General features: G+C 38.7%; 1 protein-coding gene across 5 annotated transcripts in view; it reads left to right on the forward strand.

Annotated features, from left to right (window-relative positions):
• Window positions 1–26,456, forward strand: part of PPP3CA (protein phosphatase 3 catalytic subunit alpha) — a 208,640-nt gene that overhangs the window by 176,389 nt on the left and 5,795 nt on the right. For all 5 annotated transcript variants that reach the window (XM_068942006.1, XM_068942008.1, XM_068942005.1 and 2 more), the window contains 4 exons: window positions 9,346–9,471; window positions 12,054–12,128; window positions 20,876–20,960; window positions 24,492–24,589. In XM_068942006.1, coding sequence (XP_068798107.1) covers window positions 9,346–9,471; window positions 12,054–12,128; window positions 20,876–20,960; window positions 24,492–24,589 — 384 coding nt within the window. The remainder of the gene's footprint in view (window positions 1–9,345; window positions 9,472–12,053; window positions 12,129–20,875; window positions 20,961–24,491; window positions 24,590–26,456) is intronic.

Raw genomic sequence — 26,456 nt, forward strand, 5'->3', positions numbered from 1 at the left:
AATGGGGTTTTCTATGGGCAATCACTCTAGCCAGCTAAGAAACTTGCCAGATCATCAGTGGTTATGGTATAAATCCATATTGTCCGAGTTCCTTTGTTTTGTTTATTAGTTACTTGAAAACTATTATGTAGGGAGTAAAATAGCATTAGCCAAAAAAAAAAAAAAAAAGGGTTACTGCGCAAATGAGTAGTAACAGGCCACTCTGCAAAGACAGCTGAGTCTTTACAAAGTGCGCACAGCTTCTCTGAGTTTGCTGCCGCATTCACTGAAGCGTTCTCTAATGAACTGGAGACAAATCACGGTTCTAAAAATAAAGCGTTCTAATAAACCTGTCCTCCTGTACGTTGAAACGAGCAGTAATCTTTACTTTCTCCTACTCCCAGTAAAGCCAAGGTATTTGTCAACAGCTGCGAGAGAAAAGTATTTTTTTCCCCAATGATATTATTGAAAGTAGCCTCACTGCAAAGTGATCAATCTTTCTTGAGTGGAGACGTTTTTAATGTTGATACTTGCCTGCAGAGGAGGTAAGCGTTTTGTTGGAAACTTGCAGAAGAAAGCTTCTTCAGGCATCGTTTTGTATTATAAAGCTTCTAATCTAAAAGGGTACTGTATGTGGGGGAAGGAAATACTTCACAGTTAGCTAACAGATTCATTACATGTTGGTGTGCTCAAAATGCATATTAACTTGTGGAAAAATTAATAAAGGCATTCTGCAAAAAAAATCCAAGTAGAGCTGTCAGTAGCTGTTTTTGTAAAAGTAAATACTATAGGGGCTATCCTCGCAACCCAAAAAGAGCAGGATGAAACAAGGCATGTGTTAATTTTCTTGGCAGCATCGTTGCTCTTGGTAGAAAAATGTTGTTAGTCTCTGAGTTTAGCTGTTTTGGGTAGAGCATCGGCCAATGAAATGTCTGTAGAAGTAACACGACTTAGAGCAGCATTTTAACATCTCTTAATACATTGCAGCAGTTCTACGCGCACAAAGCCACAGGGTTAACAACACAGGATTTTGTTATGAAGGCAAACATTAGATTTAAACTGATGTTGATTTATAAAATTCAAGATCTTGTATTTCAGCCCACAAAGTTGAGGCAGCAAACAGTAATGCCTTTCTGTTATGGCTGTTTCAGAACAGAGTCGTTTTTACTTTTTTCATGATTCTCAACTGTGACAAATAGGCCTTAAAACTGGGGGAAAGTCTTTTCTGCTGAAGGACTTTGTGCCAGCTTCTGAGAGGTGCTGCTTCGGTGCAGTGACAGTTTTGGTGCACCCCTGAGGATACCTGGTCCGAGGCAGCTAAGGCAAATAAGCAGTGGTGCGAGACCCGTACCGCTGGGCCGCTCTCGTTAACATACAACTTTTTACAAGCTTAGAGGCTGACCTTTAGTGGCTTTGTAATACGTTTCTGTTCAGTTTAACTGCCTCCTTTTCCTCTTGTTAGAAGTTTTGATGCCTTGTTTCATGAGACTGATAGCGCTGGCTCTTGGCATTTAAAGTATATAATGCATCTTTTTTCATGCTGCACTGCTCATGCATCTTCATCTCGATAGTGATTGGCTGCTTGTTTCCCTGTTCAAGGAAGAAAAACACCATCATCCTAAATCAGTCAAAAAATGGTTGTTCTTTGGCTTCCTTGATTTGCAGTAGATAAATTAGAGTGCAAAGCTTTGGACTGATTGATTTCAGGAGGTGAAGGAAAGCTTGTCCTTACTGAGACGTTACAGAAAAGTTGTTCTAGCTGACTCACTATGTGTTGGCACAGAATCTGATTGATTTTTAAACCAAATCATTCACGTTTTTTGGTTGCTATAAGTAAAAGTCCTTGAAAAGAGAGTTACTCTCCTACTAGTAAGTGTCTTCCGTTCCTACTATATATTCTTAGTTCGCTTCTGGTTGTCTCTTAGCTAATAAAATCACACTGCATAAATTCATGAGAGGCTCCATCTCCCAATGAGAGGAGTCATTTTTAAATGTGCTGCTGTTTAAAAAGCAGAAAGAAGCTAGGAATACTCATTTTCTGTACCAGGTAGATAGCTTTCATACCTACTAAAGCAGTCATGCTTTCTTTACTTCTGCAAAGCACTTCAGAAGGACTGGGCTTGGTAGCCAGCTTTAAGAGAAGGGTTCATTCAGTCCCAGCTGGAGAGGAGTCACTAGAATCAGGTATTCACTCAAAGAGCAGGAGAGGGGGAACTTCTCTAGAGCAAAAAGAGATTTGGTTGGAGTAGTTGAAGATAAGGGACGCAAACAAGCACACGTTCAGCATATCTGCTGATGATAATACTGTTATGGACCCTTTGCGTATGCTGTCACACAGTACTGCTCTGACATGGAAATCTTTTTTGGCTGCTCTCCGCTGGTTCTGGCACTGGAGGCCGTTTTCTGTAGCCTTTTGGTTACTGGCCGTGGCGTCTTGGCAGCTGTGCAAGTAATTTGCCATCCTGTGGCTCCTGGTCCTGCCACATTGTCCTAGCCCCCACAGCTGCACAACTTTGGGCGCCAAAGTCAGGTTTTTGATTTAGGAGGTAAGTGTCAGGGGTTCCCTTTTGTAGTAAATGGAGACAGAGAGACTTTTTAAGGGGGCGATTCAATGACTTAGAAACCACCTATATATTGGTAGCCTCATGTGTGTCCTCTTCCCGAGGTTATACTTCTTCAGTGTTGTTGCTAGTGCCCTCCATGTTCATCCTAGTGAAGGGCAGGAATTTATACGTATGTTTCTGTCAGCTTCCAAGGTTTTCCTCAGTGTTTTTGTACCTGTCTCAAACTTTGCACTCTCATTTATATTATCAAAAGGTATAAAGAAAAAGACAGTTTAAGACTATTAAAACTTGTTGCAAGAAATACTAGTGTGTTCATGGTTTCCCGAGACTGTTCCTGGAGAGGCTCAAAAATCCTCATGCAAGAAAATAAATGTTATTTTGACTGTGATAGTTAACTGTGACTGTGAGGAAGGCCTGTGAGGAAGGCTGTACCGATCCGAAATTCTGAGCCAGTCGCCTAAGGAAGCGGGATTTACCTGTGGGTTCTCAGGTTCCCGTCACCTGAGAAATTCTCTGCAGCAACAGAGTAAGCAGGTGCCAAAAATTACTGTATTCTAGGGTGTGCTGGCCTTGTACAATATTTAAACTTTCATTCCAATGTTTTGAATTTTAGTATCTTTTAATGCCTTAATTAGGTCATGCTGAAATGGTGTTCGTGCCACAACAAAAAATAAAGTGAGAAATTTTACAGAAGTGCTGCAGAAGCAATCACTTGCATTTGTGAATTATTGGCAATACTTAACAATTGCACATCTGGCTGTCACTTCAGTATGTTCGTGCTTTGTGGCTGAGTGAACAATTTTAACTAGCTGTCTAAAGACAGACTGTTATATTTTGAGCATTTTTAAAAGATTAAGGTTCACGGTGGTGAGATAACCACCAGAGAATCTGAAGCTGTTAAAAACAAATAATAACGTGATGTCTCTTTCAGCATCCTTCAAAGTACTTGGGGTGTTGCTGAAAGCAAAAGCAGATGATGAAGGAAAAGAAGCAAAGAAAATATGCAAGGGGATTTGGAATACTAGAAAAATCAAAAGAAGCTGTACATTGGTACAGTTCCTTAACATAGCAGATAAGTAATGTATCAACAGAGCACTTAGAAAATATAAGCGTGTGGTATACCATAGACACATGTTAACAGAAATACCTAATCCAAACGGATCTAACAGGACAATTATTTTCGCGTTGGAAAAAGGCATAACATACCTAGAAGGAAACTAAAGCAAGTGCGTGTGTCTGGTACAGGGATGATCTCTGAGAAATAATAGCACTTTGGGAGAAAGAAAAGTGGTGTAACCTTCTGTTTGCCCTATCAGTTTTCTTTAATACTTTATCACTGCTTCTGTAATGGGGCCTTCTCATGGAAACAAAAGGTTTTAAAGAGAAGCTGTTACTGTATCTAGGCCATCTCATTGCCAACCCAGAGAGGTTTGCCAGAAGTGATTTTTGTGATCTGTTGATAAAATTCTACTCTTTCTTTTGAAGACACAATAGTACATCTAAAATAAACATCTTTAGATTTTTCTACTGTAATTAGCTCTACTTTTATATTCTATTATTTACGTCATTACCTTGTAGAGTAAGTCACTTTTTCCTTTGATGATGTTTAAACTCCTTAAGCGTTTTACTAAGCCTTATCCCTGACCTGTCTCAGGCAGAAAACACTGTGGTTACTTAGCAACTCTGCTGCAGGAGAGAGCGCTGTTCCCAACTGCACGGTTAATGCTGAAGTTAATTTGGCATTAAATCAGAAATTGAAATTCTTCATTACATGTGAAGAATTTGAGACATTTCCCTGAGTACAGCTTTTACTTTCTAAAATCAGGATGAGTTTTCTGAAAATGTACATGTAAATTAGTTAACTGATTTGTTAAAAATTACTTTAAGGTTGTTTATCTAAAATATTTACATGCTGAGGCTAGTATTTCAACCCTGCTTAATACGTTTTTTTGTCTGATGTGAATATTATCAATTGATTTATACTGAGAAACTATACAGCAGTTCTTGAAATAGGTTATTTAATGTCTTTGTGTAATTCTGAACTATAGGTAGTGCAGTTTAATGTTGGTCACCTTGCTAAAGGGCTTAATTCAGCTTCCAATAGGCGCGCTTTTGAAGTGCAGCTTGAGATGCCGGGGGGGATCCGCGACCTCTGCTGAGCACTGGCAGACGCAGCACAAGAGTTACAGGCGGCCCGGGCCCCCCGGAGCAGAGGGAGGCCAAGGTGGTGAGATACCCCAGGGCGGCTCAGATGGCACTAGGCGCTCGCGTTTGGGCATCTGAATTGAGCCCAGGATCGTTAGACCTTTCTCCAGATGCAGCTGAAGGAAAGAGGTGGTTTCCGACTTGCATGTTTTTTACTGTCCCATATTTCCTGCCTTAGATACCAATGTTAAATGCTTAAAGCTAAACAGTATGAATGCCCCCCACCTGCTTCGTTATAGTGTTTCTTTTCGTTCTAATGTAATTTCAGCATCTGATAGCTCAGTCTACTAGCATTAGAAAGAAGTATAATGTCATTTGGGATATCTGCGCATCTTCACTTTACAAAACATTGGCTTCTAAAACTCGTTTACAACAGTGAGTACCAAAATTAGGTTAAAATGTGTGTGGCTGTTAAGAATAATAAAATAAGATTCTTGCTGTGGTTGGTGATTATAGACTATGAAACTGTGCCTGGTGGTTTGTTCTGCTAGCGCTTATCTGACTATAGACTTGGAAAGTAAAGTATAGGGATTGCAGTCTGCAACAATAAGCAACTGATCTTGGAAACATTTAAGAGAGTCACGTTTTCTCGAGTTACTGGTTTCCTAATCAGAGGAATCTCTTCCACTCTCTGTATCCCCTCGGCGCGATGCCATGTCGCCTGTGGTCGTGTATCCTTCCAAGGATTCCTGCTCTTCCAGGGCAGCTGAGGCATCAGATTAACGTCAACTAGGGAATAAGGCAGAGATGAAAACCCTAAACCTTCCTGAGCCAACAGTGAGTAAAACAGCTATGACCAGGAGAAACCAAGGTGCCAGAAAAGCTCAGATAAATTGCTGAAATATTAGAGAAGCGTTTTTTTTTTCTTGATTCAGGTGCAGTTTCCTTCTTTTCCTCAAATAATGTACTTTTAAGCAATAGTCAGAACTGGGTACTCATAACAAGAGCAGGTTTGTTTAATGTTAAATATCAACTTGATTATTTACTTAATAAAAATATTTAGTGTACATTGTATTTGTAAATTAGAAAGATCTTAAATTACACATTCAGAAAAGTATTTGTGGCACTGGTAACTACTATACCTTAATTTATTCTTTTAAGAGCAGGATTATCTTTGAAGACTTCTGTCCTTGTTATTACACTGCTCCGTTGTACAGTGTTATTTTCTTTCAAGTGGCTCTTGGTCATTTGAGGGGTGGTGTACAAGCCTTTTATAGAGGAGAATAGTTCTTAAAATAGTGTTGTTGGAAACTGCTTTTGCAAAACATTCAAGTATGTAAATTAATGAGGTGGTGTGAGTTTTTTAAGGATAATCTCCAAACAAATTGTCTTACTTTAAAGAAAATCTAAAGCCATTTAATTTAATGTTTTCCAGCTGTTCTGAATTGTTCTATGTAGAATTCAGGCTTTTTTAGAGACCTGTTTTAAAAGTTGCTTGTAAAATGATTAATTGAGTTTTCACAAAATTTGAAAACAAACTTGATGGGTGAACTGAAGAAACAGTAGGAAGGGAAACTATCTCAACTCACTAACATGATGAAGCTGAAATACCTTATATACAGCTTTTTAGTCCTTCTAAATGAATCATCATTAAGTAGTCCTTTTTTGCGGTTTTGACTAATTTTTACTACAAAACCACAAAATTTTTTTTTTTTAATTGTGGCTTTATATAGAAAGAGAATCTTGAGTCTTGATCTGCCTTAGGTATTGTAGCACAGCACTGATGGAAATATTAAGACCATTGGCACTAGTTTTCCCATATTTAGCCTTTTTTTTTTTTTTTTTCCTGAAAAGCAGATTGGCTGCAAACTGCGCGACTAGAATGGGCAAGAGTGAAATGTGGTTTATTAAATTGAAGGATGTCAGATTGGCAAAAGATCACGTAAATGTTACATGATCTAGTCATTTCCTGTGTGCATCAGTGAGTTGGCTTCAGAAACTCCGAGGTCACCTACAGACTGTTGTCTGGCACAAAATGGAAGAGACTTAGGAACCTCTTTAATTTTTTTTTAGGAAGCATCAATCAAGCGCATTAAAAGAACAATTTCTCTGATTGAGACGCTTTGATCAATGGGGATGAGGAATTGGAAGAAGTTGTTAATTTCCTCCAGGCAGTGTTGTAAGATGCTGAGTTCGTACGTTACTGTGGCATAACAGAGTCATGGGACTTCTTCGCCAGTGGTAGTTGTTCAGGAATCACAAGCTCCTGGAACAAAGTTTCTCACTGGAGAGGCACAATGGGGACAGCGGGAGGAAAGGGGAAAACAAAGCATGACATACCTTTGGCTCTGTATGCTTTTGACACAGCATCTCTGACGTATTTTGGTTCTTACTAGTTCATCGTTTATGAAGTTATTAGCATGTGTGTTGCTGCTTTGATTCATTTTTGTTTAACCAAAGCTGCGGAGGATCATTCTGAAGGTCACGGGTTACTAGATTGCATCAGGATTGTTATTCAGGGCTTTAAAAAGGCAAATTGAAACTTATTTATTTAAAGTTATATACATGCCTTCCAATATATGGAGTATATTGTATCCAGAGTAAAAATTATTTGATGACAGCTCATCTACAGCTACAGAACTAGAATTGCCCATGCTACAAGATGGGGTTATTAAAAGCAGAACAAAGCATCTAAATTGGGATTACCTTCAGAGCTATGTGTAAATGCCAATAGTGAGTTGACCAGTGAACGTCATCTAAAGTTCATAGAGCTCTCTTTTAAAGACTGAAAATCCACCCTTATTTTTCCATTAGATTTCTTTTTTAATGTAAATGTAAAGCACCAGCACTTCTTACAGTGCATGGAAACTGCAGCTATATTAGCTGTCGAAGTCCCATGCTGATCAAAGATTTTTGTCTGCAGACTATACTAATTGCATTGTAGAAAATTTTATGTCTTTGTGTTGGGGTTAGTAATGAGAGTCTTTGGTTTTAGGTGGTTATCTGAAAATTACCTTTTTTTCCATGAGTGAAGTATTTGCTCCTCTATTTCATAAATGACTCTGCTTATATACATTCACCACATTAATGCCGTGCATGTGCATCATTGTAGAAATTCCTAGATCTCAGGAAAGAGATTCTGTAAAATAAAATATATACTAATTAGGTTAGAGATATGGTTACCAGGTTGAGTCTTTAACTGCCGTATTAAGATTTTACATTACCTCTTTCCTTGCAGAAAGAGGAAGAAGGAAAGGATGAGAGTTAGCTCTGCTGTTCCCTAAGCTGATGCAGTTAGCCCACAAAGCGAACAATAGAAATCCAGCAGTGGATGGTTTTTGTTGGAAGTCCATATTATTGAAAGCTCTGCCTCAATATATTCTTTCAAAGCCAGCAAGTAGACCTGCAATACCAAAAGCTGCTGCGCCCATCCATATTCTTTTTTCCCCGGACAGTCTCAAAGAACTGACTTGAAGGCTGAGTAATCTACAGCACCCTAATAATCACTTATTGCTGTAAACATTTTTACAAGTGCATAAGAGTCTTGATCTGCTGTGGAACGCTGGGCAAACTTCATGCTTTAGAAAGTGACTTTTGATAAGGGCAGTTTATCTAGGCTTTTTGTAGAAGTTATTTTATGTCATGTCATCTGCTACATTTTCAACGTTGGTACTTTACCCTCCCCAACCAAATTGGTATTTTTCTTTTTCTCTCCTGCCTTCGCTCTCACTCCTTTCAGTTATAACCAAACCACATTCAGCCTTTCCCTCTTTCATCTCACTTTTGTTAACTGCATTGGTCCTTGGTACAACCATGGTCTCTTCTAGCAACAAACTACTGTTTCTTATTGATATGCTTTATAATACTTTGATTTATTTTGTTCTGTTGATTTTAAACTGTTTTTCCAGTATTAATCAGATCCTATTTCAGATAAACAGCAGAAGTCTATTAGCCCAAGTTAGCACTGAAGTTGCCCAGATGCTTTAAAAAGCATAAATGTAGTTATGGTATAAATATCTGTATTTCTCCCCTTTAGTAGATGTAGTCTTATTTTTGTTTATGTGGAAGACTGTGACAAGAATAATAAGAATTTTAAATGGTGCAAGACGAATCCTATTATTATGCATTCAAACCAAAGGGAACATAGTCTAGTGTGCGTAGAACTGAATAATGCGACAGGAAAGCATCATCAGCTCTACAATATTATGAATGAATTATGTTGAAAATGTTCATTGAAAGAGTAGCATTCCAACTCAAAGTGATGAACAGTTTTCTTTGCTATCTTTACTGTGTGGTTGTGAGGCACTCAGATGAGCAAGTGAAATGGATGGATGTGGATAGTGTGCCTTATTTCCCCACTGGTGGTGGATCCCAGAGCCTACGTGCATGTCTACTCGCACAGACAGTTAATTCACGTATCAATGCATCTTAGTACCAGGGCAAGCTGGCAACGCAGCCTTCAGACTGGACATGGCCTGTGACCTGTTTTTGGCCGTCTCCTGTTGTAACTCTCAGTCAAGTGCTCCTGCTGGGTCGAGTGGTTGAAGGCTGGTGTGTAGCACCAAAGGCTATGAACGCTATGAATGTTATTGGTCTGGGAGCGAGTCACGTGTGCGTAGCTGACAGCTTTTCGTTTTCTTTCTTTCCTCCCTTTTAGCTGCAGTGTTGAAATATGAGAACAACGTTATGAATATCAGACAGTTCAACTGCTCCCCTCATCCGTACTGGCTTCCAAATTTCATGGATGTGTTTACCTGGTCCTTGCCGTTTGTGGGTGAGAAAGGTAGGTAAATTTGCTTTGTTCGTAGAAAGTACAAGATGGTTTGTTAGTCACTGCGTATGTGGCCCAATTTATTTAAAACGACAAGACAAATTTGAAGACAGATCACTTGCTTTTGACAATAAATCTGAAGAAAAAGGCCTCGGAGGGGCAAGCAATTACGAGTAGCTAATCACGTGTCCCATGTCTTTTATGATTTCCCATCTTTCAGGGATATGATATCATTGTTTCAGCTGTGGAAATAGGCTTATGGCATTGCAGGCCAGAACTGGAACGTACTGAATAAAGTTCTTGTGATTTGTTCATTTATAAGCTCTTCAGTATTCTCTTACATACTGCTTACTGCTGGAAGAACATCCCATCAGACTTTGTTACATCATGGTTACCTCCTTATCCGGCTGATCTGTCTTGATAAGATGATAATGTCTTGCTTTTACACTAGTAAATACAGATCTGGTGAGGCTAAGACTCACTTTGGTTAGCTGGTACTAGGATTAGGGAGATAACAGGAAGGACAGATCTGCTCCTCGGCCCCTTCTCTGCCAGAGCGTATGGTGCCTTGTCCCTAGTGAGAAGAAGCTAAAGAACATAAGTGATGTCTTATTGCAACATGATGCTCTTGATGTTGCCTGAAAAAAACGCCATGCAATGAATGGCAAGCACATAAAAGGCATGAAAGCACTGTGGTCTAACATATTAAATGAACTCATGATGGCAGACTGCTTAAATCTGAAGTCATCTTATTTAAGGCTTGAGATGAAACTTGCTTTGGTCCATTCATTATAGTATATTGCTGTAACAGCAGTTACTGCTAGAAAACTATAACAAACTCATAAAAGCTGCTTGGAATAACAGTTCTCTCTTAATAGGCAACTAAAAGTACAGCCAGCTGTGACTCTTACCTGCAGTCATGACCAGCTTTATTTTCAGTTACTCCTTCGTACTAGGAAAGACACTAGTGAGAAGCCTGAGGCCACTGGGAACAGAACAGGTAGACAATAACATATGGATTAACAAAGAATAGACAGCTCTTTCCACTAATGGAGATGTTACATAATCCATGCTGATGTAGCTTGTAGACTTTTGTGAAGCAGATAACATACTTCCATTTTCTTAAGCCTAGATTTTTTAGGATAGGCCTGTTCTCTATGCAGGTTGTGGTTCTGAATGATAGGTTTCCCATAGAAAGTCTTCTCGGGGAGGCTGCAGACCACATAGTAAGATTCAGGGAGCTTCTGCAACCATGAACTATTTTTTTCTCCTTCATGTCTTCCCAGTGGTCATGCTTGCCAATAGTTTGGAAATTTTCAAGCCCCAGAAAGGGGGAGAAGGAGGTGAAATCAGTGTTTTCCTTTTCTCTGCAAAACAAAACTCATGGATGTAAGAGTTGATGCTCTACACGGCTTTTTATTTATTTCTTTTTTTTGTAGATTTTTCCCCTCAAAGGCCAACCAAGGTAGGAAGCTGTTAGTTACACTGGTCATTGTTAGTGTGGAAAGTCTTTCCACTAATACTGCCCAAGGAAAATATTAAATCCTTCACTAATTTAGGAAAAACATAGTTTTGTCCCACCCTTCTAATTTGCCAAACCATCATATTTCTCACAGAAGAAGATTTTAATAACCACTTGATTTAAAAATTTAAACTTTCAGCCTGTGTAGCTGCTGCAAGTTTAGACGTGTTTAGACGTGCTTGGTAACCCTTTTAATGATGCTTATTACATGTAGATGTAGTGAAGTTTTTAATCTCTCTGCTAATGATTTCACATTTTGCCTCATAACTTAGAATTTTTGGATCTCTAAATTCCCCTTCCTTGGTTGTGATTTTTGGGGGGCTTGTGGCTGTTCTTGCGCTGTGTGCTCTCCGGTTTGTTTCTCACCGTTGCCTTTTCCAAAAAGGGCTGGGACCAGTTCAGGTGTAGCCTGAGGCTGACCCTGCAGTGCACAAGTAGCAAAGAAAGCAAGCTGAATATATTGTGACTATACCAATAATGATGTTTCTATCCGTACTGTTTGTCGCACTGCCAATTTATAATCACCTCAAAAAGGTTAAGGTATTGTTGAATTCAAAGTGCAGTATGCACAACCTCAGTATAAATGAAGGTATTTTTGTGATCCCTCTTGTAGCTTTTTCAGTGGGAATGGCAGTCCTTTAATTTGCTACATAAGGAATTCAAATGCTGCAGCAACCTGGCAGGAAGAGGAGAGTGGTCAGTTCTGTTAACCACTTCTTTGTCCAGGTTAAGTGAAAGGCAAAAATTTGTGGAGGGGAAGAAAAATGTTACCAAGCTGTCTGACAGTTGCCAAATGAGATTTTTTTTTTTTTTTAAGGTTACTTTATTGTGGTGTTTGGTATATTTGGATCAACTCTTTATTGAGACCTGTACAAATAGCCTTTTTATCAACTGCACAAGATCCTCTGATTCAAGCTTGTATTACTACACACGTAAAATAAGGTCCATTTTGTTTAAAAAGTGGGTGCCATTTGTATACTGAGTTTTCATTAACACTACTACACCTACAGTTTGCTCTCTTAACAGACCAGCGAACTTAATATCAACGTCTTGCGTTTATTTCCCACTCTAGTGACAGAGATGCTGGTAAATGTGCTGAACATCTGCTCAGATGATGAATTAGGAACAGAGGAAGACGGTTTTGATGGTAAGAGCCTTCTGCCTTTGGTTGGAATTGTTTGCCTTGAAACTACTTTAAAAGTTTATTTACTAACCCTGTGATAATTCTCTGTATCCCGTTTAAGTTCTGGGCTGCTCAAAACAACTGTTGCGCTAGACTCCAGCACATTTGCTTACTGCATGTTTTGGAAAGAATTAATGGAACTTTTGCCCCGTTCTAACACCAGCCAAAAGTACAAATCTTTTCCTGGTCTAGCTTTTTTGACTTTGAAGAAAATGTGCTTTCTTCCATGAGATCTGGGTTGTGTTGTCTTGAAGGGGTCAGTTGTTGATTTTATGCACAACATCCCAGTGATTCCAATAGAAAGTTTCATTTAATTGATGAAATAGTCTGATCCGGGACAATTCTCTTTCCTGCAGCAATACTTCCAAAACGTAGATGCTCCAGCTTTGGAAGAATGGTACTTGAAATATTTTATGAATCAGGAAGCTCTTTTATTGCAGTTGTGTATTTCAAAGTCTTTAAGAATCAATATAAGCATTAAAAAGTCAATTATGCAAACACCAAGAATGTTGTTTCTGCTAAGAAAAGAGGAATGTCACTTGTGTTGTCACTTGGTCTGGAATCTATAGGGTGATAAATTACCTCCCACCTGTTGGTTCCATTGTACGGGATATTTTATATCCTGCCGTCTGGGGTGTCTCAGAAGCACGTTTGTTCTGTTAGCCGTTATTTTCTGTTAAGAGTGTATAGGAGAGTAAATTGCAGTTCTCCAGAATCTTCCTTCTCAGTTGAACAGATCTGAACAAATCCCATGCATTCCTAATGTTGTTGCTGTGAATGTTTTCTGCATTTTAAATAAATAAATATAAATAAACACACAGAGAAAGAGCATCAAATATTAAAATGTCAAAACAGAATCTTGAAAAATGTAGCATCACAAAGCAACCAATGGCAATAATCTCACCATGTTTGTGGGTAAAATGAAAGAACGGGACAGTGAAGAACCTTTAAGACAGACAAATATTTAATGAAATCATAATTAATAGTTAATAATTAAAATTCTCAGAGTCTTTTATTGTTAGCCTTTATAAAAGGATGTATATCACAGATTTTTCCTTTATGATAGCAAAGAAAGATGTGGATTATAAAAGAAAGATGTAGATTATAGCACTTTGTGTTTACTCTGAAAAGGAAAATGGAAGTTCCCCGTTCTGCAGCAGCTAGAGTGTGGACGTGAACAATTATCTTGCAGGACTTGGGACAAAAACTGAATTTATTGAAACCAGTAATCAGTGCAGAGAAGAAAACACCTGTTTGAATACTATGCCCAATTTTTTCTCATGAAATTTAAATAAGTAGCTACTGTGTAATTAAAGCAGCGTGTAAAACAGCATGGAGGCATACAATGAGTAAAAACTATGTCAAATTACATACAGTAGCAAGAGAACAATGTGCTTAAAATCTCTGGCTCAAGCAAGCTCCTAAGCACAGGCTGAAATCTCATTGAATTCAATGACAAAGCAAAGGTTTTATGAGAAGGATTTTTAAATGCATTCTGCCTTAGCCTAATATTTCCCTGTAAAGTTGTACCATAAACTTTCATTGGCGCTAAACAGAACACGGATAGGCCAATGCCAAATCTCTTGCACCTCTTTTCAAATTTTACTGTGAGTGTCAGTGTTCATATGTGGAAGTTACAGTCCAGCAGCATGTTTTCACGGTCACAAATGAAGAGACATCAGGGGTCCTTCAGGACACAAGCTTTTGGTAGCCAACAGTCCTGCAGCGCCTAGAAAATAAACTCCCTCCAGCTGTAAGAAGTCTCTGTATTTACTGTGTTTCATCCGGGCTGCATGTTGCGAGGGCTGCGAACTAGCTGTCTCCCGGGGAGCTTTCCCGCGGCACTCTGCCCGCGTGGAGTTTGCAGCACGACAGGTGCCCGAGCAGGAAGGTGAGCAGCAATCCTCTTGCCTTACACGCATCTAGACCGCAGACCTGTGCGCGGCAGCGTTACAATTTCTGCATGAGAAGTAACTAAACAGTTCCTGGTACCGTAATATTTAATACTGTGGTCTAAACCGACACAGATTTTTCTGGACGGATGAACGCCTTTCTCTGTGAAAAACACTGTGTTAAGGACAGTATTGGAAATTCATGGGAAGGTGTAGCTAAAACCAGGTTTGGCAGATGTTCACGTCTGTTTCCCTGGATAATCCACTGAGAGCTGTAAAATGGTGTCTATGGCACTGATCCCGCAGCGTGCTCTGGGTGTACCCTCCTGCCTCCGGCCCACTGGAAGCAGTAGGCCTATGCGTGGATGGACACATGGAAGAGATTGAAGGATTCAGGTGTAAAAGTAGATTTGAGAGTTGATTTAAATATAACAGGTATTTAGTGATTTCCTGGTTCCTTCTGAATTATTATCTGTACTACAAGGGAAAATCATCTTTTTCTCAAAGATAGCTCTTTCCTCTCTCGCTTTGTTTTTCCTTCAAGCCTTGCCTTTTTGGGGAGGGGGGAGTACAAGATGTGTTTCATTTGTGCTCTCGATGAAACAGACTGAAATGGTTATCAGTTTATAACTGTTTCTGTAAGGGCTGCATATTGACAGTCTTGCAGTCCGTCAACATTACTACTATTTGTCTTTGATAATTTTTGTCTAGCTCCTTTGGAGGACTGCACTGGCACAGTCCTTTTCGCCCATGGACATTTTTCTTTAGCCGTGTTGCCCATGGAAGGAAATGCCCGATGTCTGCACCCAGAGATGTCTTTTGTTTGATGAAATGATTCCTTTAAACCATCACTTATTTTTGCATCATCTGTAGTTTTCAGGGCTTACTGCTGATTTCCTTTCTCTCCTTGCAGTTTGAACATGCCCTGACCTGGGTTCCCACATGTAATGAGAATGATACATCATTATGGTTTGCACTGATCATTCATTTGTTACCTTCTCTTACACTTTCTTGCCCGCTGTTTTCCCCTCTCACTTTTCCCTTCAAAACAAAACCCCATCGATATTGCCTGACCTCACTGCATGGTGTTCTTGTGAGCCATTTTTCGATCCGAGTCATGCATGTTGCATCTAGATCTGAGCAGGATGCTGGAGAGCATGGTTTTTTTTTTTTTTTTTTTTTTTTCCTTCTCTCCTTCCCTTAAGGAGATACCTCCACAAGCACAAGGATCTAATCAATTTATTGCAGGCAGTTTGTGTGCTTTAGTGGGAGAGAACCTCAATAGCAATCGTAGTGCCCTTTAGCTGTAGCTCCCTGGTGGCCTGTATTGGCCTTTTGGTTTTGTTTGCTTTAAAAATGAGAGGATATGATATGTCAAGTTTTCTTATCTCTGATAATTTCCTCTTGTTGTACTTTTTCTTTCCTGTTTGCTGTGGTGGTTGCAATATAATCTGATCCAGCAAAAAATGTCTTGGGTGAACATTAGCTAGTGTGCTCTGTGGTTTGTGCATCAAATGTATTGCTTAGCAACAGGAGCTACAAATATTTCTATCTAGCCAGCATATAGTCAGAATCCTGTTGTATTTCAATTAGTAACATTTCTGGCCGCATGCATTTGATTGAAAAACTAAGCTGCTAATTAAAAGGATGCAATGATACAACAGGCAACTTGACACAAACACTGCGCTTGCTTTGTATGCATCACTATCATGATTTGGCATAAAGACGCTTCTTAATTACCTGCATTAATTTTCATACTCAGCACTGTAGCTCACAGTCTTCTCATGGAAAAGCAACTGTCGTAATGCTGGTTGCAGCCTTTATTTCTCGGCTGGAATACAGCTTCCTCAGGAAAACGCTGCGCGCAGAGACTAAACCGAATTGCCAAGTCAAACGCGTCTTGCTGATCAAAACCTGGTTGTGCTGTGAACAGTAACTTTGCCACAGCTCTTCCACACGCAACAGACTATACCTAGGGTGAGCTCTGCAGCAACTAACACGCAGACCGCATTAGGAAGAGCAAAGGGCCCTTCAGTAGGTCACAGTTACTCCCCAGCACCTCGGTAAGAGCATTCATGTTACTGGCTATGCACGTGTCGCTCTAAGAGTCTCTTAGCTTTTAAATGAGTTAACTTTTAACTAGAAGACGAATGGGGTTATTTTTCATTCTGTTATGTTTGTTCTTCCTCAAAACCAGCAAGGTTAGGCTACAGTGCCTAGTTACTGTCTGTGGTTTCATGACAAAGGGAGGTTTTAAGTGGTAGTTTATCTTTCTTTCTGCCAGGAGCAGTTGTTTCTATATCCAAAGTGTTTCATAGGAGCACGTAAGGAACCTTGGCGTGCTCTTCCGCTGAAACGCGGGCGGGCAGCGTTCCTAAAATACAGGTCATGGTGCAGCTGGGCCTGGCCTCCTGAGTGCTTCACTTGTGTTGCTCGGCTAAGTATTTGATTTTTTTTTTAAATGAAAAACCTTGCACTGCAATGGTCTTTCAGATTTGATAACTGTAACCTGCTCACTCTGTTAAATGCACGTGTGTGGTGTATAACGCTGATTTTGGGAGCAGCAGCACGCCTGTCTGTCGTAGTGAGCTGTTCCCTCAGTTGTCTCACAGAAATAAGCGGGAAGCATTGGCTCCGGGGATTTGTGAGGAGAGGGTGTCAGCAGGTGGGCATACCCCAAGAAAACTGTGGGGGTCTTCTGGTTTCTGTTGCTGTTTTAGAAGTGATTCAGCCTCTTCAGAGCAGTTACAGTAATGTGGCAGAAAGTATGCGCGGAAGGGATGGCAGGACAAGGTGGCGCTTAGCTGCTGATCTTCTGCCTGCATGTTAGCTTGCTGCACAATCTACTAACGAGGCTGTAAGTTGAAAAGTTTTTTCCCCCCTTTTTTTCCCCCCGTAGTTCTCAATCTGTTTCTTTCCTTCTGGATGTTCCCTACCTAATTTGTTTCTTTTCTGTTTTTCAGACTTTACTTAAACATTGCGTTTCCATTGATGTTGTCAAATGTTCTTTATTATTTTTTATTTTCATTCTGCAAACTTCACTGATCTTTTTCTTTCCCCCTCCCCTTTGGAACCCTTAAGAAGATCCCGTTTATGCACAGAAGAAAGGTATTAAATAAGTTAGAAGGGCTTAAGTTTTGGGGGTTTTTTAACCACTCTCCTAATGCTTAATTATGCCATATGCAATATATTAGGATAACACTGAGAAAGATTTTGCTTTGGTTTTTTTACTCAGTATCATTAGCTATCCATTCATTCCTATATCTCAGAATATTTTCAGAGTTCATCATCGTTTTTCATTGTTCTGCTTCTTAATCTGAAAGTATAAATTACATTTTACATAAGAAATCCTACATATCTAGCTTGCAAGATATGCGTTTGGATACTACAAATCCTAAATCCAGTAGAATTTGTTAAATTACTGAAGAAGGAAGATTCAAAGCTTGTTTTTTCCCCCCAACTCTTCCAAATAATTTGTCTCCTCCAATTTTAACTTTGGTTGTGTTTGTTATTTTTTTTAAGTTATCTTCATGCAAATATGATTGATTTTTTTTTTAAGATATTGAAAGAAAAGTAAAATTTTAAAAGTTTAGCAGACAATATTTGCAAAGGCTAAATGTAACCATTTAATCCATAGTCATTTCTTTGGCTATGACCCATTTTCTTTCCCGTACCTGTATGTTTAAGTCTAACTGAAGTAATTCAGTAAAGCTTTGCAGTCATAGTGAATTTCAAAATACTGAACTAGAGTATTCCCCATGGAAATGTGAGCCTAAGAAATTTGTATATATAATTACAGAATCCAAACACTATGATGTTAGCTGCATTCAGTCAAAGCTAACAAGGCTATACCACCTTGTGACTATCAGATTTTTTTGAGAAATTTTGAGAAAATATTTAGCAAATAATTTTTAATAAAACTAAATAGAATAAAGAAAAGCATTAATCAGTAAACAAAATATTTAAAACATTTTAAGTCTTTATTTAGCATATTTTTAGTAGCCTTTTATGTATATTTTAAGAAAGTAGTCACTGTGGGACTATTGTATTTCATGGTTAAGTACATTTTTTCATTGTTATTTCATATTTACAAGAAAGGCTTTGTATTTTCCTTCAGTAATAAATTATACTCCCAGTTTTTAGTTCTCAGCTGTTTCTTCTGAAATATTAAGTAGTGACTGAAAAGGGTCAACTGTACTTACAAGATCAGCTAGAGCAGTGTGGATTTGTAAGCAACAAAGGAATGTGGATAGTGAAACCTGAAAAAGGACAATTAATGTTTAAGTGGGGAGTTTTGCTTTCAGAGAAGAAAAGGAAGGAAAGCCATGATGTGTCTTGAGAATACAGTTCAGTGAGACTGTCAGAGTTGAGGCAGGAATGTATTTCCTCTGTTTCCTGAAGACCTGATTGAACCATTGCTGTTTAATTTCAATTTTTTGTTAAGCTCTTACTAACACATTAAATACGATCTAGTTACAGCTACCTTTTCTCTCACTCTTTATTGCCTAGAATTACATATTTATGCCTACGATTAGCCTTCTATTTGAAAGATGTCCTTTTGAGTACAGATTCTTTTGTTTTGAACATCACGATAGAGACTCCTGATCTCAGGATAAAGCAGGAGGATAATTAGAAATGCCTGGAAATAATGCAGCACATTTTAATAGCTGCCCCAAAAGACAAAAAGGCAAAATCTGTGTGCTCGATTATAAGAAATCGAGTTTCTGCTCCTCAAAATGGACAAAAATGTGCCAGTACGTATGCCCGCAGTTATCGACATTTGCACGTGCAAGCCGTGCTGACTGTGGCAGTGTACAGGGGGGGCTTGTGTGGCCCCACTCGTGCGTGGCCTGGTGTGGCGCGCACAACTTCACAGCACTGCTGCAGGGTGCTCTGCTGGTGGCTGTCAAGCTCCTGGCTATGAAGCTGCACTTCATAAAACTTGTCCCTAGCACCGCTTGGGATTAAAGTTAATCTCCACCCCCATGTTACATGTTGCAGTGAAATTCATCCTCAGTTTTTGTCATTATCTGTGATATTTGTTCTTATGGCTGCATAGCTTTCTTCTGAAGAGCTCTAGGACGCAGGAGTTGAGTTTATTTTCAGTTTTGCAAGTTCTGAGAAGGAGGATTGTTTGTTTTGAAATCTAAGCACAGAAAAAACTGTACACCCATTTCATTTCTTCTAAAATCCCAGCTACCAGCCAAGCCACCTAGTCATCTGGGAAATATCATTAAGTGATCCTGATGTTTTCAGTAGTTGTCTCAAACTGCTAGGAGTTAATTGAGAAGTTTGCAGTAGGATAGGTAACGGCACTTTATGATAAAGAAGTGTGGGGCTGCCATCGGCAGATATGTGTGGAGAAATTTGGAAGTGTAAGAATCATCTCCCAGTCGGCTCTGGGAAGCGCTCAGCAAATCTGTGCAGCATGATCCAAGCTCCCCATTCTCTGCAGAAGCACTGAAACTGCGTGGAGGAGGCCATGCATGAGACACTGGCACTGCTGAAGCAAGCTGGCATTTTGCCCTTGAATTCAGCAGAGCCAGTCTTTCACTCGGACTGCTTTTGGCCAAAGCCGCTTTGCGCTCAAAATATACTGAAGGAGGGTCTGTATGTTGAGGGCCCCGTACACGTCTCGTTCACGGCTTTTCATCTCCCTCATCTGTTGCCGGAGCACAGCAGCACCTCACTCCTCTGTCCTGGAGCCCACGGCAGCTCAGTTCCCTCCTCTTCCTCACCTCCCCTCAGCGCTCGTTGTCGCCGCCAGGATTAGCGCCCCCGTTTTGGCCTTTCCTGCTGTTTGAGCCTCTGTGATGGAGGCAACTTAATGAAATGGATGAATTTCCTAGGAATTTAAGATAGACGTTTTCATTTTGTCCTGGAATTCTGGAACAGGAAAGAGCAAAGAATTGTTTTGATGTAGTATTTTTCTAGTTGCGCTCTTGAACTTCTGAGATAAGGTTGTCAGGTGGCATCCATAGGAGCCACGCTCACCTTTCCTTCAACACTGTGGGGAGAAATCTGCATGACCTCTGTGGTTATGACTTTGATTATTAACTGAAGCAGTTTTACTTAGTACAATGTAACATTTTCTTGCAGAGCAGGATTTTTTCCTTGTTAAAAGAAATGGCTATTGCTGTTCACTTTTTAGTACAAATACTTGTTTTCCCAGTTCAGGTGGTTATTTCACTTGAATGTCTTTGGTAGTATCTGAATAATAATTGCATGTACAAAACTCACGGGACTGCAGTGAGCAATGCCTACAATTTTTTTCTTATTGGGGATGGGGAAACCCTATTAGGACCTTCTTGGACCCAACCTTTTACCCAGGTCACGTTTTTGAAAATTATGTGAAAAGTGTTTTCCCACTTAAAATGGCAAGATTATGAAATCAATTTTAACTCCATTATGACATGAAAAAATTCTTTTGTAAAACTCAGATTTTTAATGGTTTAGACACTGTTCATGTTGAATATCTTTTTCGCATTTTGACTTTTAAAAATCTTGTTCTCAAGTGAGTATCATCTCTGAAAATATTTTTGAAATGGAAAATTGGATTGCATTGATGAAAAACATGGTGTTTCAATGTGTAGCAGGAAAAGGATCACATCTCTAAAGTTGCAAATAACCTGAGTGATTAAACAGTTTTGAGTTATAAATAACAAACTTTGGGTTTTAACTGCAGATACGGCTTAGTTTGGCAAACTGTAGTATCAATATGATGATTCTTATATTTAGTTAAATCATTGTATTCAGAGTTCAGAATAGTGGTTTATTGTTTATAAGTCACTATAACTGCTTTTAATGTATTTTCCATAGGTGCAACAGCTGCAGCTCGAAAGGAGGTTATAAGAAACAAGATAAGAGCAATAGGAAAAATGGCTAGAGTTTTCTCAGTGCTAAGGTAATGTTTTTGCTGTTTGGATGGATGTTTTTATGTTAAAGGAAATCTTTTAATGATTACTGAGAGCACTCTACTGTTAATTGAACAGGAAACATTATTTGATATTTTAACATACCACCCAGTCATTTTTCCCGAAACCTTTTTAAAGGTCATTTTTTTCTATATAATACTGCTATTTATTACAGCTCTGAATAATCTTCCTCAGTGCTTTTGCTGAACTTGAAACTAAAAAACTAAGCAAAAAAACACCAAGAAAGAAACTTACTCTATCCTGTCTTTAAGAAAAACTTTTTCTCTCCAATAGTAGAAATTAACTCTATTAGCCCCTGTGAGGCAAGAGTTAAATGTAGAGAAAGAGCATGTTCAGCATAATATCTCATTAAAAAAGAAGCCAACTGTCCAACTTTGTCACCTATAGTTGTTTCAGCAGCCATAAAGATGATTACAATGAAAGCATTAGGTTCATTGAACTAAAAATCCAGCAAATCACTGCAAACAACAGCAACTTGTTACCTTCATTTGCGCTCCCTCAAACACGTGAACATAAAATATTTTGTCGTCTTATTTTGAAGACAAAATAAAATGTTCCTTGAATAACACATTTTTTATTTCAGACAAAACTCCCAAACTTGCTTGATGTGAGACTCTTCTACAGGGTGCAAGCAGTGGGCAGGTTGTCAGTGGGGCTTCACATGGACACAGCAGTTTGCCCACACATTGCAGACTGCAGCAGCATAGTTTTAAATAGCATACTGAGATGAAAGACTTCATACCCGGGGTTCCCAAACAGTTATATGTGAATTGCTAGTGACTCATATGCCAATTCAAAGTGGTACCTGTAAAAAATAAAGAAGTTGGCCTAATGCCTTTTCCCAAAACTAGATGGAGGAGCAATCAAATGTTTCCACCTGCTCCTCTGTGTTAAGTCTGGCCCAGAGCCTGAAGCTGACACTGCCACCACCTCCACAAAACAGCATAATTATTTTTCTTCAGTGATAGCTGAGCAAACAAAGTTTGGGAGCCCTGACTTTCTCCCATAACCTTGAACTATATAGATTCTGGATCTACAGTATTTTGCTGCAGGACATCGTTTGAAAAGCAGGATGAACTGATAGAAACCTGGACTTAAAATGTACAAAAGGGTTTGAAATTGGATGCTCAGTTGATGTATTTGGCTTTTGATAACTTGCAAACAATTCATGTTTCAGTCAAGGACTGCAGATGAGGGGTATTTATTTGCTCTCCCTAAACTTTAGGTAGCAAATACAGTGCATCCTTATTGTGGTCAGAGGCATAGTCAGCATATCAGCAGGTACCTCTGCTTTGCGGTTTTGCTGATGAGTCTCCCTGTGGGATGAACGACCTTTCATCCCAGCTACGGGCTGGTGACCCTGTGAGGGTACCTCTCCCTCTCTTGCTGTGACCACTTGGTTCTCCTTAGCTAAACGCCAGACTTCTGGCAGCTAAGATTACATGACGTTAATCTTGCAAATAGTATCCCTGTAGAATAGCTTGGACTATTTTTTAAGTCTTTGCCGAAAAAATCCATGTTTAACACACAAGTGTGATAACTGTTTTTAACCATGAAAAGCCTGAGGTGGCACCATCACCCACACCAGCCTATTTCAGAAGTCTTTAAGGTTCCTGCTTTGATGTTTTGTCTGCAGTGTCCATGGTGTGTTGTGAAACTTATTCCACTAGTTCTTGAAAAGCTTTTCCAAACAAGCAGTACGCAGTCTGATCACAGTCAAAGGACTCAGTCAAATGCCTGTTCTCTAGGCCATAGTGGCCACCTGCTTTTAGGTAAATGTAAAGCTCATATCTGTGAGATCATTTCAGCTATTTAAATCTCAAAATTATATTGTAAAATATCATTGTATTCAATTTCAAAGGTTATAAATAGGCTTTGCCAAGGAAAAGCCGTGATAGAAATATTGGCTTAAGCTCAGTGGAAGACCTCATGAATATCTGGCATTGTGACCTTGTACTCTCTAATCTGACTTCTCTCTGGATATATTTAGGCAGGAGGGAGGTAAATAAAATATCTAATCAGTTAAATAAATAAGGAAATAAGAGAAATCAAATACCAAGTAAAGAACGTTGAGGGCTAAAAAAAATCAGAATTTGTGATACAGAAGTTTCTTGGGAACACGTGTTTTAAAGAAATAAAAAGCACAGCGCAGAAACATTTCCTGTGAAGGCAAAGCCATAAGTGCTATTGCAGTTTAGTTCAAAAGAGAGATGAAGTGGCCTGAATTGAAAATGCAGATTATGCACTTGCAGAGGAAAGCAAAACCTTTGGTGTGTAATACTCTTTAGTGGTGTGAAAGTGCTGTGTTAATTCTAGAAAAACTTTGCTGTTGCATTAATTCTAATTGCTTCAAAAACTTGAAAGAAAAACAGACACAATCTAATTTTGACTTTTGTACTAAGAAAAGTATGTGTACAGGAAGATTTATTATCAAAATGAAAATAACTTGAAGAGCATACGTAATAGGTAAACAAGAATTGTTTGAAACACCTGAGTAATTCAGGGCATGTAGTCTTAAAGAAAATTGTATGCACTGGAATTGTTGATAGATGATTTTGATAGACAGAACCACGGTATCATCAAGTGAATGCAGAACTAAATTCTGTCTTTGTGTTTGCTTCCTCCAGCTTAATGTCATTATATATTTCAAAGCAAAATGCTTCAAAATAGACTTCTCTCAAAGAATTGGGGTCAATTTTGCTGCTGTGAAAGTATGTCATCAGGGACAGCATTGTAGTGCTCATGGAAAGCAGTATTTTAACTTCTTGTCTGGATAGAGCTGTGATATTCTCCCTGACATATATTAAAAACTATGTGTATTTGGAGACTGGCAAAACATATTTAGGCTTCCTAAACGGTTTTCCTTGAAATGTGTATCACTTTAAGCATATAGAAAACATGTAGAGAAAAATGGTTAAAAAAAATTTAGAAAGAGTGCTAGTAAGAGTGAAATTGTTTATTAATTTTAATGCACTTTTTAGGTGCCTTTTTTTTTTTTAGTGGCTGACAATCAGTAATAAATAATGCATCTGACTACTAGTGTAGACAAAAAACAAAGCAACAATTTAAGTGCATTTCTGACCACCTTGTATGAGACAGATCTGAATGTGTTGCTGGCAAGTACTGCTCCTTTTGTCTTCCTTCTTTCAAGTTTGTGGTTTTAGCATTATAGGCAAGTATATGTATTTCCATACATCGTTTCATAGATGCAGGGTCAGAGTATTAATTATAAAGCAAGTCTGTCTTGTACGGTGCTGTTGTGAACTATGTACATAGAAGATAAAGCCCAGATGTTATGAGGAGGATTACTCTGGTGCAGGTGTAACAGTGGATTGCCTCTTTCCTGATAAAGACATTGGACATAATCTAATCATTGCAGGACAGATGAAGTTTAAGGTGTCTAGAATGTTTTCTATGGTTTTAAAAAAAAAAAAAAAAAGTCCTAAAAGAACAATGATTTACTGATTTTTTTTTTCTTTTTTTTATTTCCCTCCCTGCAGAGAAGAGAGTGAAAGCGTGCTGACACTGAAAGGTTTGACTCCAACAGGAATGCTGCCCAGTGGTGTGCTCTCTGGAGGAAAACAAACACTGCAAAGCGGTAAGCATGTTTGCCTGTGTGTGACATTATGTGTAAAAAAAACAATTGACTTTTTAACTGCAGAACCCAAGAAAAATAACCGCAGTCTTCTCAGAGAAAATAAATAAAATAAAGCACAGAATAAAACAGATGGTTGTTGTTTGTGAGCAGTTCATGTAAGGCCACTTTTCAAGACTTATTATGTACCACTGATTTTTCAAAGAAGAGGAGGAAAAATCCCTGAAAATCAACTGTTCAGAATGGTAGATCAGCATCACAAGTGAGTGCACTCTCTTTCCACAGCTTACAGTGTCGTCTTTTTTTTTTTTTTTTTTTTTTTGCTAGACCAGCTTTCGATACACTGAGTGCTGAAGATTCAGCTTAGATAATGGCACTCAAACTCTTATTGTATCTGATTTGTTCTTCCTCTTAGAGAATCACCAATAAAAATAGTTTTAGGAGTAGATTTTATCTTCTAGCAATTCTGTGTGACAGCCTGAGAACAATTTCATGTTCTGATTTAAGCCAAAGTGAAGGGAGGCTCTTACAGATGCTGTTTTTGCCTCGTACGCAAACACAATACAGATTGTCAGTTCCATTTTATACCAGGGGATTTTTGTTACAGGAAATCTATGAGTCTGTCATAGGGCTGCCTTTGATAAAATATTCCTCTTGGAATGAGCAGCTGCAAAGTATTTAATTTACTACCGTAAGCGCTCCTTTTTTATGTGTATGTTACTTCAGAGTATATACCAAGCACACAAGAACATCTTACGCTTCTTGTAGTTCTGTTGTCAGTATGTGAAAGAAATGGAAATGTGTTTATATTCTTAACACAGCCTCAGCCTCTTATTTTCCTGTTTTCTTCCTGGAGTACCGTTTCTCTGTATTGTTCCCTTTACTGTCGCTTTTCTCTTATCTAGAAGATTCAGGTATTCTTTGGTAAATCTTCTTTTCCCAATTTTTCCTTCCTTTTTTTCTTTTTGATGACTTGTGTTACACACTTAGTAACGTTCTGCTTTGAAAATGCTGCAATATGATTCCACAGGATGCCTCACTTAAAGGAATTGGGATCTTTACCTAGACTCTGCTCAGAATAGTTTCCTTAGATTTGTCAGAAAATTTGACCCAAGGAAACTGCTATTGTTGCCCTAGCAAAATATTAGGAATTGAAAAGAATTTTTAGAATACCGGCTAAAGTTCTTGTTACAGTGGTTAATAGGAAAATCTTCTCATACTGCAGTATTCTGGCTTAGTAAGACAGTACTATATACAGGCTTCTACATTAGTTGACACATAGTACACCATTCACCATATAATCTGAGGTTCACATAGTTTCTGTTAAGCACATGTTTGTATTGTATGCATTAACAGAAAATATGACCAGTATGTTCTGTGGAAGTATACATTGTAATCATCATTTTTTTCTAATGTGACAGTGCTGGTTTGGATCTGGTTATTCACATTAATTTCCTCATCATAGTTACCATGTTTCCTTTTATTTCAAGTTCGCATTGATTTAGTTCCTTAGTTTTGCCATCTCTCTAGCTCTGTAGCTTGAGAGGCATAGGCTCACCTTGGTGCATGTGGATTGCCTCCTCTAATTTCCCCATGCAGCAAGATGACTGTATACATCTTTTAGCGTTGACTTAAGCCATATTTCACATCGTAATTACAAAAAAAAAATTGTTTGGACTTTATGGAGGACAGAAAAGTTTCTACATTGGAGAAAATAAGGCAAAAAAAGAAAAAGGGAATTCCTAAAAGCTTTGTTTCTTGGCCTGTTCTCTAAACTAGTGGAGTTCTTGAAAATTAAAATTCCTTGTTAAATATTTGAGCTGTACTATTGCTGTGTTAGACTGCATTTGCTGATGGGCTTCAGCTTCTA

This window comes from Struthio camelus, chromosome 4 (assembly GCF_040807025.1).
Source record: "Struthio camelus isolate bStrCam1 chromosome 4, bStrCam1.hap1, whole genome shotgun sequence".
In the NCBI taxonomy this organism is placed as follows: Eukaryota; Metazoa; Chordata; class Aves; order Struthioniformes; family Struthionidae; genus Struthio; species Struthio camelus.